This window comes from Hibiscus syriacus, unplaced genomic scaffold (assembly GCF_006381635.1).
Source record: "Hibiscus syriacus cultivar Baekdansim isolate YM2019G1 unplaced genomic scaffold, ASM638163v2 tig00004777_pilon, whole genome shotgun sequence".
Classification (NCBI taxonomy): Eukaryota; Viridiplantae; Streptophyta; class Magnoliopsida; order Malvales; family Malvaceae; genus Hibiscus; species Hibiscus syriacus.
This window is the reverse complement of record NW_024062029.1, coordinates 108,588-125,170: the sequence shown is the minus strand read 5'-3', so window position 1 is coordinate 125,170 and position 16,583 is coordinate 108,588. Positions and strand designations below refer to the sequence as shown.

Below are 16,583 nucleotides of genomic sequence, written 5' to 3'. Positions count from 1 at the left end.
AGGGTTAAAATACCTAATAAATGAAGTTCTGTAGAATGGATGTCCAATGTTTTTGTTTGATGCACTGTAGACCTAGAGGAAGAACTTGTGGAAGATGATTTAGCATAAGTGAAGGGAAACTTTTGTGAAATACCCATTGAAAACCATTGGTATATTTTAAAAGATTAGTTGATCTAGTCAATAACTAACAAAGAAGTGTTGCATAGATATTATCATACTCTGATTGCCTGGACGAAGGGAAACTTTTGTGAAATATCCTTAAAATGTAACATTTATTCTTTATGAATGTTGGGTGGTTACCTAACGTCACCTTAAAGATGGATTTATGTCCATTACATACTACAAAAGATTATTTAGTCATAAGAAGCAAGAGATGACATCAAGATAGGAATAAATTAATGGTAGATGACTTGGACCATATGCAACTTAGACCTTAGGATACTTTGTTATTTGAGATTGATTTGGGTCAATACCCGAGGGGAAATGGTGTTGTAGCTGGAAAAGAAGCAATTATCCTTGGCAATTGATATTTATCTTTGATTTTACTCAAGTTTTGAATATTGGAGTCGGGAAGATAATTTATATAATGAGTGCGACGGGTAGAGAGAGGTTTAGAGAAAAGTCGGGAAAATCCATTGTTTTCGATGTAGATTGGATCGTTTTCATCAGTAATCTGAGTAAGAGGGTCTCTAGGCGAGTGTTAATGGATTTTTTAGTCCTTACGGCCAGATTCTTAGAATTTTCATTCCACGGTTTTTAGAGAAGCCACATTACAAGTCTTCTACTTTTGCTTTTATTCAATTTGCTGATGAGGATAGAAGGAAGAATGCTATTCAGTTCGTGAATGGGAAGTGGTTTGATGGGAGAAGAATCTTTGTAGGGGCTGCTAAGTATCAGAAGGCCAGTACGAGGTTTGTTGTTGATGGGAAAAGGACGGTGGAGTTCAGGTCTGCTAATCAAAATTCTTCAAGGATTGGGAGGAACGCTGAGTTGTGGGAAAGCTTCAGGGATGACAGGTCGTACAAGGATGTCGTGAAGTCTGCTGGTAACAGGAGAAGAGGAATTAGGTCAGGGACAAACTTGGAGGGTATCAAGATTAAGGCAAATGGTGTGTGGAATTTATGGATGTATTTTCCGTTAGACAATTCAGAATGGGTTAAACGTTCATTAACAGGGATTATGAAATCAAATTTCGAGTTTGATTTGATTAAGGAAGCTTTGTATTTACAGGGTTTTGGTGTCTAGGTTTCGAGTTGGGTTTATGCTTGGAAGGCTTGCATCATCACTTTTGACTCGGTTGATGAGTGTTCATACGTTTGGGAGAATAAGAAGGAGGTGTTGTCTTCCTGTTTGATTGGTTGGCTCCAGTACAGAACGAGAAAGGAGTTCCTATGGCTTGGTGTCAAATAGATTTGTGTGGACTGCCTTTTTCGTGCTGGAATGAAGTTTTCTTGGAAAAACTTACTAGCAGTTGGGGAAATTTTATTTGTTTGAAGGTAGAATCTAAAAATAGATCTGATCTCTCATCAGCAAAAGTTTTGCTCAGGGTGGAGAGCTCTTGTGATGTCCCTGATACGGTTACTGTAGGCTCTTATGGCAGATTATTCAAAGTTAAGATTTCCCTGGGGTCAGTGACGTTTCAACCAGAAGAGTTGGGGAGGAAGATGAATGATAATTTTTCTAATAAGCTGAACAGCGAGTACGCATTGTCCAAGGAAGAGGATCGTCGTGTTCCACTTATGGTAGTTGATAGAGATGAGTCAACAGAGAATTCTAGGCTTAGAGTCACCTCTTGGTTGTGTAATGGCCTTGAGAATCGTGTTAATGGAGTTAGTGGGGGACATTCTCCATCGAATAAGTCAACAGCTGAAACAAAAAATTGTGGGATGTCAGACTTTTTGGAAAATAAGACCTTTCAAGATGGGAGTCACATGGGTCTAAGTTTGAGGAAATCAGTGTACCCGGATGATAAAGATCAATCTGATGATAATGTGGTTTCTTTCATTTCAAATAAGAATTTTTGTCCTTCTGGGCCAGCTTATAATGCAAAATGGACGGGGAGGAACTTATTTTTCAACCCAACTTTACCTAAGCTAATCAGATGGAAGTTGCAGGCGACGATGATAATAGGATGGTGTTAAGGATTACAGAAGGTGAGAAGGACCTCACTTTTGGTGAAAAGGAGGTCCAATGTGAGCACTCCTTTGCACAGAGTAGTCTATATGGGGTACATGCTTTTGGTTCTCAGTCGCATATAGAACTAGAGAGGGGTACTGTTTCGGCTGCTCAAAAGGTTGGTTTTAAGCTGTTGGAGAGGGCTATGGAGGATAATCGGGGTTGTCTTTTTGAGGATAACTTCTGTAAGTCGACCAAAAGAGGCGGATTAATTGCTAACAGTGATGAACTTTTTTCGGGGATCAACTTAGAGGGTAGGAAATTAGTTGAGGACAAGTATTTGGTCTCCCAAATTAATAATGCTAACGTTTCCTCTAGGTCTAAAAGCTTTTTGAACCAAAGAAAGTTAAAAGTTGCTTCTAGTCATTCGGGTAGTGATTGTTCGGAGGGAGAAGCGACTATAAGCTTCTATGATAGAGTATATAGAAGGGTGTTTCGTAGTTTGGTCAGGGAGTCATTGGATCAAATCAGGGCTTCTTCACAGTCATCTCAAGAGTCTGTTCAGCCTAGGATCGAAGCAGTTGCAACTAGGGAGGTTTGTGACATGTTGGGGATCTCTTTTAAGGGAGGGCAACTGATTGTAGAGGAAGAGATCTATAGGATGCAGATGAAGGAGGCTGTAAACGGCTCCTGAAGGCAATTTTGGCAGGATTTGGGTGTTTGTTTCTATCCATTTCGATGTCAGAATTAAAGATTATTACATGGAATGTTAGGGGTCTTGGGAAAAGAGAGAAAATTAGAGCAGTGGCAAGATTGGTGAATAGAGAGAAGTCTTTCCTGTTATTATTACAGGAAACAAAACGTAGTGTCTGCCAAAGTGGTTTAAGGAGGAAATTAGAGGGAAATTTACTGAAAGGTAGTAATTTTTTTCCAGCAGATGGTTCTGCAGGTGGCTTGATGTGTTTGTGGAATGAGAATTTTTTTGAGGTCTATGCAGATCATAAACAGAGCAGTTTTATGGAATTAACAAGGAAGTTTAAGATGAGCAATTTAGAATGTGTTATTATCGACGTGTATGGTCCATCAGTAGAGGCTGACAAAGGTGTTCTTCAGGGAGTTGTCAGGTTTTGTTCATAGTTTGAATCTGCCTGTGTGTATTGGGGGGGATTTTAATGCTTATTTGGTTCCTGAGGAGAAGTGTAGAGTTGCTCATAATTGGCATTCCATGGATTTGTTTAGATCCTTTGTACACTTTCTCAACTTGATGGACTTACCGTTAGTAGGGGGAAAATTCACATGGTGTAGCAATAGAGATGCCCCAACTTGGGTTAGGCTGGACAGGTTTCTAATAAGTGCTTCATTTTTAAATCACTTTCCAAAACTCGTACAAAAAATGCTACCTAAATCCCTCTCGGACCACAATCCAGTGGTGTTATTAGAAGAATGCAAGAACTAGGGTCCGAAGCCTTTTAGATTTTTCAATTACTTGCTTGAGGAAGATGGGTTCGCTTGGATGGTTGAAAACTCATTGCTTAATTTCAGGAAAGGATATGGTTGCAAGGGTTTATTTTCTATGCTACAAGGAACTAAGCAGGTTATTAGGAAGTGGCAAAGGAATAATTATTGGCAGATTTCTGAGGATATTGCAGAATTAGAGTCCAGGATTAATGATCTCGAGGTCAGGCTTCAGTGTGAAGGGATTTCGAACCAAGAAAAAGAACTGTTACAGCTTTCGAGGGTGGATTTGTGGAATCTGTATAGGAAGGAAAAGAGTATATGGTTGCAGAGGTCAAGACTGAAATGGTTTAATGATGGGGATAGGAATACTAAGATTTTCCACTTATCGGTTCTTAATAGAAACATGATTAATTCCATTTCAGCATTGAAGGTGGATGGTGATGTTATTACAGATCTGGAGCAGCTGAGAGCTTTTATTTGTAATTATTTCATGAATAATTATAATACCAAAGCTACGTTAGAGGTGGAGGATATCAAATTTAATTTTTTGAAATTATCAGAGGAGCAGAAGAATGGTCTTGAAATCAGTTTTTCAGAACAAGAAGTATGAGAAGTTGTCTTTCATTCGGACAGTGCCAAAGCCCCGGGTCCGAACAGTTTCACAATGGGTTTTTTTAAGAAATTCTGGCCTATCCTGAAGGGTCATCTTATGAAGTTTGTGGATGATTTCCAAAGAGGGAAGAACTGGGAGCATAGGGTCAATCATGCATTCATCACTTTGATTCCTAAGAAACTCAATCCTGTCGATATTGAGGATTACAGACCAATCAGTCTAGTTGGCAGCTTATACAAAATTATTTCTAAAGTCTTATCGAAAAGGCTTGCTTCTGTTATGAATAGCATTATTAGCCTTTCGCAGATTGCCTTCATTCCAGGTAGGCAGTTGATTGACTGTGCTTTTATGGCCAATGAATCCATAGATTTTTGGACAAAAAAAGGAAGGAAATGAGTTGTTTTCAAGGTTGATTTTCGCAAAGCCTATGATACAGTCGAATGGCCGATTATTTTGAAATTATTGAAAGAAATGGGTTTTGGGGCTAAATGGATATCTTGGATTGAATACTGTATTTCCTCTGCCTCAATCTCGGTTTTTGTGAATGGTTCTCCAACAGAAGAATTTCAGATGGGCAAGGGGTTGAGACAAGGTTGTAGTTTGTCCCCTATTCTATTTAATATAGTTGGGGAACTCTTAAATCTAATGTTGATTAAGGCTGCTAATCTTGGTCTTTTCGAAGGGTTCAGAATTGGTAAGGAAGATAATTTTTTTAGTCCGACTCATTTACAGTTTGCAGATGATTTAATACTTTTCTGTAGAGATTCTCCAACTCATATTCTGAATCTCAGGAGAATATTGAGGGTTTTTAGTTTATTGTCAGGGCTACAACTAAATCTGTCTAAGAGTAAGTTGTTTGGTGTTAATTTGGAAGAGGAAACTTTAAAAGATTGGGATAGTGCAGCAGGTTGTGGGGTAGGATCTTTTTTGATGACTTATCTTGGTTTACCAATAGGTGCTAAGAAAAATTCAGATTTATTATGGGAGCCAGTTCTACAGAAAGTCTACAACAGATTAGCGGGCTGGAAAGTTTCCTCTTTATCGATGGCGGGAAGATTGGTGTTGGTAAAGTCGGTGTTGTCCTTCCTACCGATTTTTTACCTATCTTTTTTCAAAATTCCCTTAAAGGTAAATCATAAACTAAATTCTTTGATGGCTAGTTTCCTTTGGGGTGATGGAATAGAAAAGAAAAAGATTCATTGGGTTAATTGGAAATCGGTATGTCAACCATATGTTGAGGGTGGTTTGGGAGTTTTGGATTTAATTTTGGTTAATAGAGTTGCTTGGGAAGTGGGTTTGGAAGTATGCAAATGAAAAAGAATCCCAGTGGAAGAAATTACTTTGCTGCAGACACAATCAAAGCAATTTATCTTTATCGATTTGTAAGGCAGTTTCTCCTCAAGACTCTTGGATTTAGAGAGGCATTCGAAACAATTATGAGAAAAAGGACGAGATAGGGGAGCGTTTGAGGTCGAATTCGAAGATCCAAGTGGGAAATGGTAGTTTAATTGAATTTTTGAATGATGTTTGGATTAATGATTATTCTCTAAAGAATCAATTTCCAAGGATTTTTGCTCTATCCACGAACAAAAGGGGAAAAGTGGATGAGTTTGGTTGCTTCGAGAGCGATGGTTGGGTTTGGAATATTCAGCTTAGGAGGAATTTATGTGACTGGGAATTGGATCAGTGGATCTCCTTAATGTTGCTGATTGATAATGTAGTTCTGACTGAATCTGTGGATGATTTTCTTGCATGGTCTGGGAGAGGTGATGGTTTATTCTCGGTTAAGGCATGTAGACAGACACTTTCCTGCAGTAATGGTGGTAGTTTTCAGTAAAACAAATGGGTGTGGTCTGGATTGGCTTCTCCTAGAGTTCAAACTTTTCTTTGCCAGTTTACTCTTAAGAAGTTGGCTGTCAGAGTGGAACTGAAAAAAAGAGGGGTTCCTTTGAAAGATGTTATGTGTCCCTTATGTCATAAGTATGAGGAAACAATTCATCATCTTTTTATTTCTTGCTTTGTTGCATGGGAGCTGTGGAACATATTTCTAAGGTTTTGGGGCATCTCTACAGTTTTGCCCAAAGAGCCTTCTTCGTTTCTTTGTTCTTGGTCTTACCTAAGGGAGTCTTCTTATATTTGGAATTTTATTCCCGGAGTTATTTTGTGGACTTTATGGAAGGTCAGGAATTCGGTGGTTTTCAAAAACAACAAATTTGACAGTTCCCTTCTGTTCTTTATTTTCAGATTTAGGCTAGCTAAATGGTTTTTAGCTAAATTTCCTCAAGCTAAAATACAAGCTGATTTACTAGTTGGGGATCCATCGTTAGCAGACAGAATTACTCTTAAACAACCTGAGAAGATGTTTCAATGCTGGTCTCCACCTGATTTTTTCAAATTCAATGTTGATGGAGCGGTGACAGGTGATGGATTAAAGGGTGGAATTGGAGGTGTTTTGAAAGATTCAAATTGCTCAAATTAGAGCATTAGGACCTTTGTCCCTCCAAACTGACTCAAAAAACACTTCTAACCCCACTTTGATAGCAAAAATCTCAGCAAGAATAGGAGAACAAGGTCCTAATGCTCTAGAAAAAGAAACTAGCTTGTTCTTTTTGGCATCTTTAAGAACACCAATACCACTTCTTCTCCAATCAAAGTTAACAGCCCCATCAACATTCATCTTAAAATAACCTGTAGGAGGAGGGCACCATTTTACTCGTGACGATCGAAAGTTAGAGGGGGACTTATGCAAATCCGCCAAAGTAAGATCTCCCACAAGGCTGTCCACTTGGATAGACACATCCTTGTTTTTAGCTAAAAACCATGAAACCACCCTATACCTCACCAAAAAAGTATATTAGCACTATCAAACTTGCCTTTCTCAAATACAATCTGCTAGGGGTATTATTGTAAGATGGATTCCTAAGAGTTGCAATTGGGAGACAGACAAGTTAGCTAAGGAAGGGATTGGTTGAAAGTTTTAAGCTTTTTTGATGTTCTGTTTCTATATTTTATTTCAGGATTTTTACTGTGTAAGCTGTAATCTTGTAATTTTGGTTGTTCAATAAAATGAGGTACTCTTTTCCTCATTCTTCTACTTGCCTCTTTCACAAGAGACAACTATGAGGGAGGTTTTTAACGAGACCTCCTATTCCTATATAAAAAAAGATTGATTTGGGTAAAGTTGGATAAATCGAAAAGCGGTATGCAAAAGGCCAAAAATCAACATGGATTAAGATCAGCCAAAAAGAAAAAAATGGTTTAGATTCCTTTGATTCTTCTTAGGATGCAGCTTTTAATTAAAAAGTAGGGATAAAATGGATTAATGAAGCCAAGGGCACCTAATTTGGGTTAAGGTGCTATTGTGTCGAGTTCATGTATCTTTTATAAGTTCACCTAATTAGGGAAGTTTGTGATATGTTGGGGATTTCTTTTTTAGGGGGGCAGAATTTACTGGAAGAGGAGATTTTGAAATTGGAGTTGAAAGGGTCTTCTAGGAGTTTGTGATAGTAGCTAGTGAGCTGAGAAGGGGTTTTAGTCTTTCTTTGTGTATGTCCCATTTTAATGTGATTTCTTGGAATGTTAGGGGTCTTGGGAAAAAAGAAAAAAATTCGAGCAGTGGCTAGACTTGTTAGCAATGTCAAACCGATCTTTTTGATGTTATAGGAAAATAAGCTGAGTTTCTGTAAAATCGGCTTATGGAGGAAGTTGGGGGGCAAATTCCTGAAAGGTAGAAGTTTCCAATTAGCTGATGGGTCTGCTGGTGGTTTAATTTGTTTGTGGAATGAAGATCTTTTTGAAGTTACCAGTGTATATAAGACCAGCAGATTCATTGCTGTCTCAGGGAAGTTCAAGGTGGCTAATTGTGATTGTGTTATTATTAATGTGTATGGTCCGTCTGTCGAGGCTGATAAGGAGGATTTTTTCATAGGATTGATGGATTTTGTGCTAGGTCTAAGCCTGCCTGTTTGCTTAGGGAGGATTTCAATGCCTATCTTGACCCGGAGGAGAAGATTGGAATGGCTCAGAATTGGCATTCAATTGATCTTTTTTCAAACTTTGTTCAAAGTCTGAATCTCTTAGACCTTCCGTTAGTGGGTGGGAAGTTTACTTGGTGCAATAATAGGGAAGGTGCCACTTGGATAAGGTTAGATCGGTTTTTATTAAGTGGTAGCTTCCTGCAGTGTTTTCCAAAAGTTGTCCAAAAAATGCTACCAAAGTCTTTATTGGATCATAATCCAGTGCTACTAGAAGAAGATTTTGAGAACTGGGGCCCTAAACCCTTTCGGTTTTTTAATTACCTTTTAGAGGAAGAAGGGTTTGATGGGGTGGTCCAGAATTCTGTTAACATGACCAATGGTCGAAGGGGTCTGTTTAGCATTCTGCAAGGTACTAAACAAGTGATTAAACAGTGGTTCAACAAAAATCGTTTGGGGATTTCTGATCAAATTTCAGCCTTGGAAACTAGGATCAATGCCTTGGAATTGAAGTCTCAAGGTGGGGGGTTTACTCCACGAGATAGGGATCAGCTTCTGCTGATGAGGTCTGATCTGTGGATATTGCAAAGGAAGGAGGAGAGTATTTGGCTGCAGAAATCTAGAATGAAGTGGATTAAGGATGGGGACTGGAACACGAGGTTCTTCCATTTATGTGCTTCTAATAGAAATAGAGTTAACGCAATTTCGGCCTTGAAAGTGGATGGTGTGTTAATTGCTGATCCGAATCAGATTAGAGCTGCTGTTAAGGATTTTTTCAAAGTAAATTACAATGCTAAGTCTACTTTAGAGGTGGATGATATCAACCTGAATTTTGCTAAATTGTCTTCCGAGCAAAAAGAGGGTCTTGAGGTTGAATTCTCAGAACAAGAAGTGTGGGATGCGATTTTTTACTCAGATAGTGCCAAGGCACCCGACCCAAATGGTTATACTATGGTTTTCTTTAAAAAAAAATTGGAATATCTTGAAGGATAAAATTATGAAATTTGTCCGTGATTTCCATAGTGGGAGGAAATGGGAACACGGGGTTAATCATTCCTTTATTACGTTAATCCCAAAGAAACTCAATCCTGAGGAAGTTGAAGATTTCAGACCTATAAGCCTTGTTGGTAGCTTATATAAAATTATTTCTAAGGTGCTGTCGAAACGGCTTGTTGCTATTATTAAAGATATAATTAGTCCCTCGCAGTTTGCCTTTATTCCGGGTAGGTAGTTGCTTGATTGTGCTCTTTTAGCTAATGAAGGCATTGATTATTGGAGGAAACAAGGGAGATTTGGAGTTGTTTTCAAAGTTGATTTCCGTAGGTCCTATGATTCTGTTGAATGGCCGATTATTTTCAAACTTCTAAAGGTTATGGGTTTTGGTGAAAAATGGATTTCATGGATGGAGTGTTGTGTCTCTTCAGCCTCAATCTCAGTATTAGTGAATGGGTCTCCAACTGAGGAATTTCAGATTACTAAAGGTTTGAGACAGGGTTGCAGTTTGTCCCCTTTATTGTTTAATATAGTTGGGGAACTTTTAAATCTAATGCTGAACAAGGCTATTGATCTGGGTCTTTTTGAAGGGTTCAGTATTGGCAGGTGCGGTAATTCTTTCCATCTGACTCACCTTCAGTTTGCAGATGATCTCATATTATTCTGCAAAGACTCTCCTACTCATATCCTTAATATTAAGAGAGTTTTGAGGGTTTTCAGTGTGTTGTCAGGGCTGCACTTAAATCTATCGAAGAGTACTTTGTATGACATTAATGTGGAAGAGGTCAGATTAATAGAATGGTCTAAGATGGCGGGCTGTGGAGTGGGATCTTTTCCTATGACTTATCTTGGTTTGCCGCTTGGTTCAAAGAAGAATTCAGAGGGTATGTGGGAACCAGTTGTTCAGAATTTTTACAAAAGATTAGCAGGCTGGAAAGCTAATTCTCTGTCGAAGGCTGGAAGATTAGTGCTGGTTAAGTATGTGTTATCCAGCTTGCCGATATTTTACCTCAATTTTTAAAATTCCAGTGAAGGTCATGCAGAAATTGAATTCTTTAATGGCGAATTTTATTTGGGGTGATGTTCCAGCTAAGAAAAGGGTTCACTGGGTGAACTGGAAAACTGTCTGTCAACCGTTTGAAGAAGGGGGCTTGGGAATTTTAGATCTGAGGTTGATCAATAGAGTTTTGCTTGGGAAATGGGTATGGAAATTTGCAAATGATAAAAATAGTCAGTGGAAAAAGATGATTTGCTGCAAGAGCAACGTTAGCAACTTGTCTCTTTCAATTAAGAAGGCTATTTCTCCGCACGATTCTTGGATTTGGAGAGCAATTCTAAACAATTATGTCAAAAACGATGAGATTGGGGAATGTTTGAGAGCTAATTCAAAGATTCACATAGGTAATGACAGATCGATTGTTTTTTGGCATGATGTGTGGATCAACGACTCAACCTTAAAATCTCAATTTCCAAGATTTTTTGCTTTATCGATTAATAAGTTTGGGATAGTAGCTGAGTTTGGTGGTTTTGTGCAGAATGTTTGGGCGTGGAACATCCAGTTAAGAAGGTATTTACTCGACTGGGAATTGGATCAGTGGATTGCATTAATGTCCTTGATTGAAAATGTATCTTTGTCAGATTCAGTGGATGATTTTCTTGGGTGGTCGGGGAAAGGTGATGACCTGTTTTCGGTCAAGTCATGTAGGAGGTCTTTATATAGCAGTTCAAAAGGTCCGTTCGAGTGGAATAAGTGGGTTTGGCCTGGTTTGGCTCCTCCTAAAGTGGAAACGTTTCTATGGCAGCTTTGTCATGGTAAAGTGGCAGTTAGAGAGGAGTTGAAGAAGAGAGGTATTCCTTTGGAAGACGGTCTTTGTCCACTGTGTCAATTGCATGAAGAATCTGTTGAACACCTTTTCTTCTCTTGTGTGGTTGCAGGGGAGTTATGGACCAAATTCCTTAAGTTATGGGAAATTTCTACTGCTCTACCTCAAGACCCCATTTCAATTCTGTGCTCTTGGTCGTTTCTAAGGAAGAATTCTAGCATTTGGAAGTTCATCCCGGGGGTTGTTTTATGGTCATTATGGAAGGATAGGAATTTGGTTGTTTTCGAAAATTGGAAGGTCGACACTTCGTCTTTGTTCTTCTTCGCCAGATTTAGCTTGGCTAAATGGTTTCTAGCTAAATATCCTTTGGTTCGTATCAATTCTGACACTTTAGTTGGGGATCCTACGCTTGCAGATAAGTTTCAGTATTCTCATGTCCATGAGAAGGCTATTTGTTGGACTCCACCGCCTATAGATATGTTCAAACTAAACGTTGATGGGTCGGTAAGAGGGGATAGGTTGCAAGGTGGTATAGGTGGGATTTTAAAAGATTCTACCCCTAATACCTTAGCCACTTTCTCAATTGCGGTAGGGCCTGGAACTCCTATTTTAGCAGATTTAAAGCTATTAAGGAAGGGATTGTGTTTTTCTTCTCATCGATCTGGGCTAACAAGGGAAGATTAATTATAGAAAGTGACTGTAAAACAGCAGTGGATTGGATTTTTAATCAGAACTTCGCACCAGCTTTTTTCAGTTTGATGGTGGAGGAAATTGGGGCATCTATTTCGGCTAAGGATATTGTTTTGAGATTGATTCCTAGGAGTTGCAATGTGGAAGCTGACAAGTTAGCTAAGGAGGGGATTGGTTGATTGCTTCAAGCATTTTGTGGGAATGTTTTGTGTTGTTTTCTGGCCGATCTGTTACAGGCCAGACACAGTTGAGGTCGTTGTAGAATTGTACATGGCTGTTTGACATGTTTGGGTAGTTTTTTGTTTTTGGTTTTTGGGAAAGTCCCTTGGCTGTATTTTATTATGGTTAATAAAATTTTTATGGCACTCTTTTCCCTCTTCCGCTGATTGATGAGCTTCTCTACAAGCTCATACAATCAAGAAGGGGTTTTTTAATGAGGCCTTCAATTCCTATAAAATAAAATAAGTGCTTTACTTTCCGTTTTTGCTCCCTATTTGGTTATTATTGAAAGTTTGCGGAGACTTTAATGAATAAAATTGTTATATTTTATTGCATAAAGAACTCAAAGTTTAAATTGAAAAACTTGCAACACAAACTAGGAAAATAGATACCTTATTTTAGTAAACTACTAAAAATGTCTTCTAAAAGATCTAACAAATATTTAGACACCCTCCCTCAAGTTGGTGCATATATATCAATCAGGCCCAACTTAGAATCATCAATTTCTCCATGTTCTACTAGGATTGATAACCTTCTCTAATTCTATGTGAGTATTCTAGAAAAGGAAAAGCGAGAATTTGAGAGCAGAGAAAAAGCAATTTCTCTGGTCGAAATATTACTGGAAAAAAAAAACCACCTGTTCTAATAGGTTGTGGATTACAAGTTAGAATCCTACTAGGTTTCTATTTTTCCTAACTTTTATCTCCTACAACTTTTCTCCTGCGAAGATAAAGCCTAATCATAAGATACAAATAAATTACAAATAAAATTGGACTTTTAAGACAAACCAAACTTCTAATCTTGGCAGCTTTCTACTGGATTTTAGCAAATATTTCAACAGTTATGTCTGAAATTTTATCTTTTCTTCTTGAAGGCTTTATGTTCAACCACAAGTAGCAGTGGCCAGTTGCTTCAGAAGGATGTTGCTAACAAGAGTTCCCCTTCTAGGGTGGCTTTTGTCTATGGTTTTATAGATCTTTTCAGTGGATTTGGAGAGTCATGGAATTGGCCTATGGACATGGACAAAAACATAGGTATAATTTCTGCTGTACAGTCGCTTGAATCAGATGGTCCAAACATCGGGTACGATGTTCAACAAAAGAAACTCAAGAAGAATCCTAAGCTGTTGGGAATGGAAGAAAAAAGGGAAGTTCTGTCACCTTTACCTGTTGCAAAATTGAATAACATTAAGGAAGACAGTGAAGATGACAGTAAAAGCACATCTACTGCTCATTCAAGCAATTTTTCGGCGGACATGGTCCGAAATGGCGAGGAGGTAAGCAATACTGAATTGTTATTTAATACTTTACTTTATTTTTACCTTTATCATTCTTATGTAACTTCTATTTCTGCTATCTAACATTTCTCTAGCAGAAAGTATTGCTAGACATTCTTAATGCTCACAAAAATAAGATTTCTTACAAATTATAGCTATATGCTGTAATTGAATTATATAGACACTTGTTAGGCATTCATGCTTTTTACTCCTGGTTTAGAATGTTTGCGTTTAATATGATTTCTGTAAAATTGTAGCTTATTAGAATACACCCCCTCAAATAAAATGATATAAACTCTCTTTTTTTCAATCTTTTTTGCCTCCTGTTATAAATTATAAAGGAAGAAAAATAAGCCTAAGCAATTTGAGTGAAGAGGGCATATTTTTTGTTTTAATTTAAAGGAATAAGTCATGGAGATGTGCAAGCCTTTTCCTCCTCTTTCTTAACACGCCTGGTTATGGTCATAAAATGCATTTGATGGTAGAATGGTCCATTATGTGTTGGAATGTTAGGGGTTTGGGTAGGAAGGTTAAAGCACGTGCTATTAGGAGATTTGTAGAGGAGAAAAAACCAACTATCTTATTTTTGCAAGAATCCAAATTGGAAACTGTTAGCACTATGTTAGGTAGGAAAATGGGAGGTAAAATCCTTAATGGTTTGGCAGTTGTGCCTGCTGTAGGTTCGGCTGGTGGTCTAATAACAATGTGGAATCAGAAGGTATTTGTGGTGAAGGAAAAGGTCATCCGAACTAGATTTGTGGCGTTAAAGGGTTGGTTGGATGGTATGCCAAACTATTGTTGTTTCATAAATGTCTATGGTCCAAGTGTGGAGGCTGATAAAGAGCCATTTTTCAGGGATTTATTTTCCTTTCTGGAACAGGTGGACTGTCCAGTGTGTTTAGGTGGGGATTTCAATGCCTTTTTGACGCAGGAAGAGAAAAGGGGTGGTGATGTGAATTTGATGTCGATGAATATTTTTCGAGATTTTGTCTCTAAGGCAAATCTAATTGATTTGCCTTTATTGGGAGGTCAGTTCACGTGGTGTAATAATAGGGAAGTTCCCACTTTTGAGAGATTGGATCGATTTTTAGTTGATCATAGTTTTTTCTCGCAATTCCCAAAGATCAACCAAAATCTGCAACCTAGGTCCATTTCTGATCATAATATTATTCTGCTGGAGAATAGGGAGTGCAATTGGGGGCCGAAACCGTTTAGACTGTTTAATTATATGTTGAAGGAGGAAAGGTTTAGTGAACTGTTGACAAAAGAACTGTTCAATCTGGGTACACAGGAAAACTCGATACCCATTTCCAAAATTCTTAACCGGGTGAAGGATGTCGCAAAAAATTGGGCTGGTAAGGGTTTTCTTCAATTACCAGGCCGAATCAGAACCTTGGAGTCTGTGATACAGGATATGGAAATGAAATTGCAACAAGGGTCTTCTTTGGTGTCAATGAATTCTATTGTGGAAGCAAAGAGAGAATTATGCGAGTTACAAAAGAAGGAAGAATCAATTTGGATGCAAAAGTCTAGATTGAAATGGAGATTGGAGGGGGATAAGAACACAAGGTTTTTCCATCATAGTGCAGCAATTAGAGGGAGGATAAACTACATAAAAGCTATCAAAGTTGATGGTGAAGTTATTGAAGACCCTAGGTCAGTTAAAGCATCTGTGGTGTAGTTTTTCAAGAGGTTGTATAATCAAACAAACACCCTGGAGGTAGAGGAATTAAATCTGGATTTTCTCAAGCTGTTCGAAGGTCAGTGTTTAGCTTTGGAGAAGCCTTTTTCTGAAGAGGAAGTTTGGGAAGCTATTGCTCATTCGGATATCAACAAAGCTCCGGGTCCGGATGGTCTGAACTTAGAGTTTTTTAAGAAGTTCTGGGCTAAATTGAAGGATGATATGATGAGGTTTTTTAGGGATTTCTATGTGGGGAAGGTATGGGAGCCGGAGGTGAACTTTTCCTTCATTTCTCTTATTCCAAAGAAGGCAAATCCGGAGGGGTTGGAAGAGTTTAGGCCAATTAGCCTAGTGGGAGGTCTTTATAAAGTCATCTCTAAGGTCTTAGCTAGAAGATTGAGTTTGTATCTCAATGATATTATAAGTCAGTCCCAATTTGCTTTTATTCCGGGGAGAAACATCTTGGATTGCTCTTTTATTGCAAATGAGAGTATTGATTTTTGGAGGAAGAGAGGGTTGAAGGGAGTAGTTTTCAAGGTGGATTTTATGAGAGCTTATGATTCGGTAGATTGGAAAATTTTGATTCAAATTATGAGCAAAATGGGGTTTGGTGAAAAGTGGAGGTCGTGGATGTTCCAGTGCATGTCAACTGTTGAGATTTCGGTTTTGTTAAATGGGTCTTCAACGGAGAAATTTCATATTTCCAGAGGTCTGAGACAGGGTTGTTCGCTTTCACCTATGCTTTTCAACTTGGCTATTGAGTTGCTGCATTTACTGTTAACTAAAGCAGTGGATATGGGATTGTTTTCGGGGTTTGATTTAGGACTGCAGGGCCGAGCATTCAAGCTGTCACACCTTCAATTTGCGGATGATCTTATAATTTTCAGTAAAGGTTCCATTCGTGAGTTGAGGAATATTAGAAGAGTGTTATTGATTTATGAACTTCTGGTGGGGCTGAAATTAAATCTAGGTAAAAGCAGGATTTTTGGAATCAATGTTGAAGAAGGGGAGCTAACTAATTGGGCTGAAGTTATTGGCTGCTCGGTTGGATATCTTCCATATGAATATTTAGGTCTGCCTCTGGGGTTCAAGAGGAATTCGGCTGCCATGTGGGATCCTATAGTGGCGAGATTTAATGCTAAATTGAGTGGTTGGATAGCTAATTCTCTGTCGATAGCGGGAAGAGTGGTTTTGGTCAAATCGGTGCTATGCTCTCTTCCGATCTATTTTCTGTCTATGTTCAGAATCCCAGCTGCTGTGATACTTAAACTTAACTCTATCATGGCTTCATTTCTGTGGGGGGATTCGTTTGACAAGAAAAAAATCCATTGAGTCAACTGGAAGTCGGTCTCTAAACCAAGAAATCTGGGGGGTCTAGGGGTCCCTAATCTAGCACTTTTGAACCGAGCTTTACTAGGAAAATGGGTTTGGAAGTTTTCTTTTGATAAGAAATCTTGGTGGAAGAAAGTGATTTGTGCCGCCTACAATTTGGATCCGAAGTCCATTATTTTGGAGAATGCGGTGCCAGCTCGTGCATCGTGGATTTGGAAAGGTGTGGTGAAAAACTTCTTCAACAGTGATGATTTTGGAGAGTGTCTTAAAAGGAATATGCGTTTGAAGGCGGGGAAAGGGGAAGATGTGCAGTTTTGGAATGATGTATGGTTGGGTGATGTTCCCCTGAAATTGTTGTTTCCTAGACTTTATGTTCTATCAATTAATAAATCGGGTAAAGTGAAGGAGT

At 38.5% G+C, this 16,583-nt stretch overlaps 2 protein-coding genes across 7 annotated transcripts in view; both read left to right on the top strand.

The window, feature by feature from the left end:
* LOC120197207 (protein SEMI-ROLLED LEAF 2-like) overlaps window positions 1–8,204 on the top strand; it is a 36,838-nt gene extending 28,634 nt beyond the window's left edge. For all 3 annotated transcript variants that reach the window (XM_039198825.1, XM_039198814.1, XM_039198820.1), the window contains exons 22-23: window positions 4,289–4,291; window positions 8,191–8,204. The gene's annotated coding sequence lies outside the window, so the exon portion shown is untranslated. The remainder of the gene's footprint in view (window positions 1–4,288; window positions 4,292–8,190) is intronic.
* Window positions 1–16,583, top strand: part of LOC120197181 (eIF-2-alpha kinase GCN2) — a 59,549-nt gene that overhangs the window by 5,347 nt on the left and 37,619 nt on the right. For all 4 annotated transcript variants that reach the window (XM_039198798.1, XM_039198790.1, XM_039198783.1 and 1 more), the window contains one exon: window positions 12,760–13,161. In XM_039198798.1, the coding sequence (XP_039054729.1) occupies window positions 12,760–13,161 (402 nt within the window). The remainder of the gene's footprint in view (window positions 1–12,759; window positions 13,162–16,583) is intronic.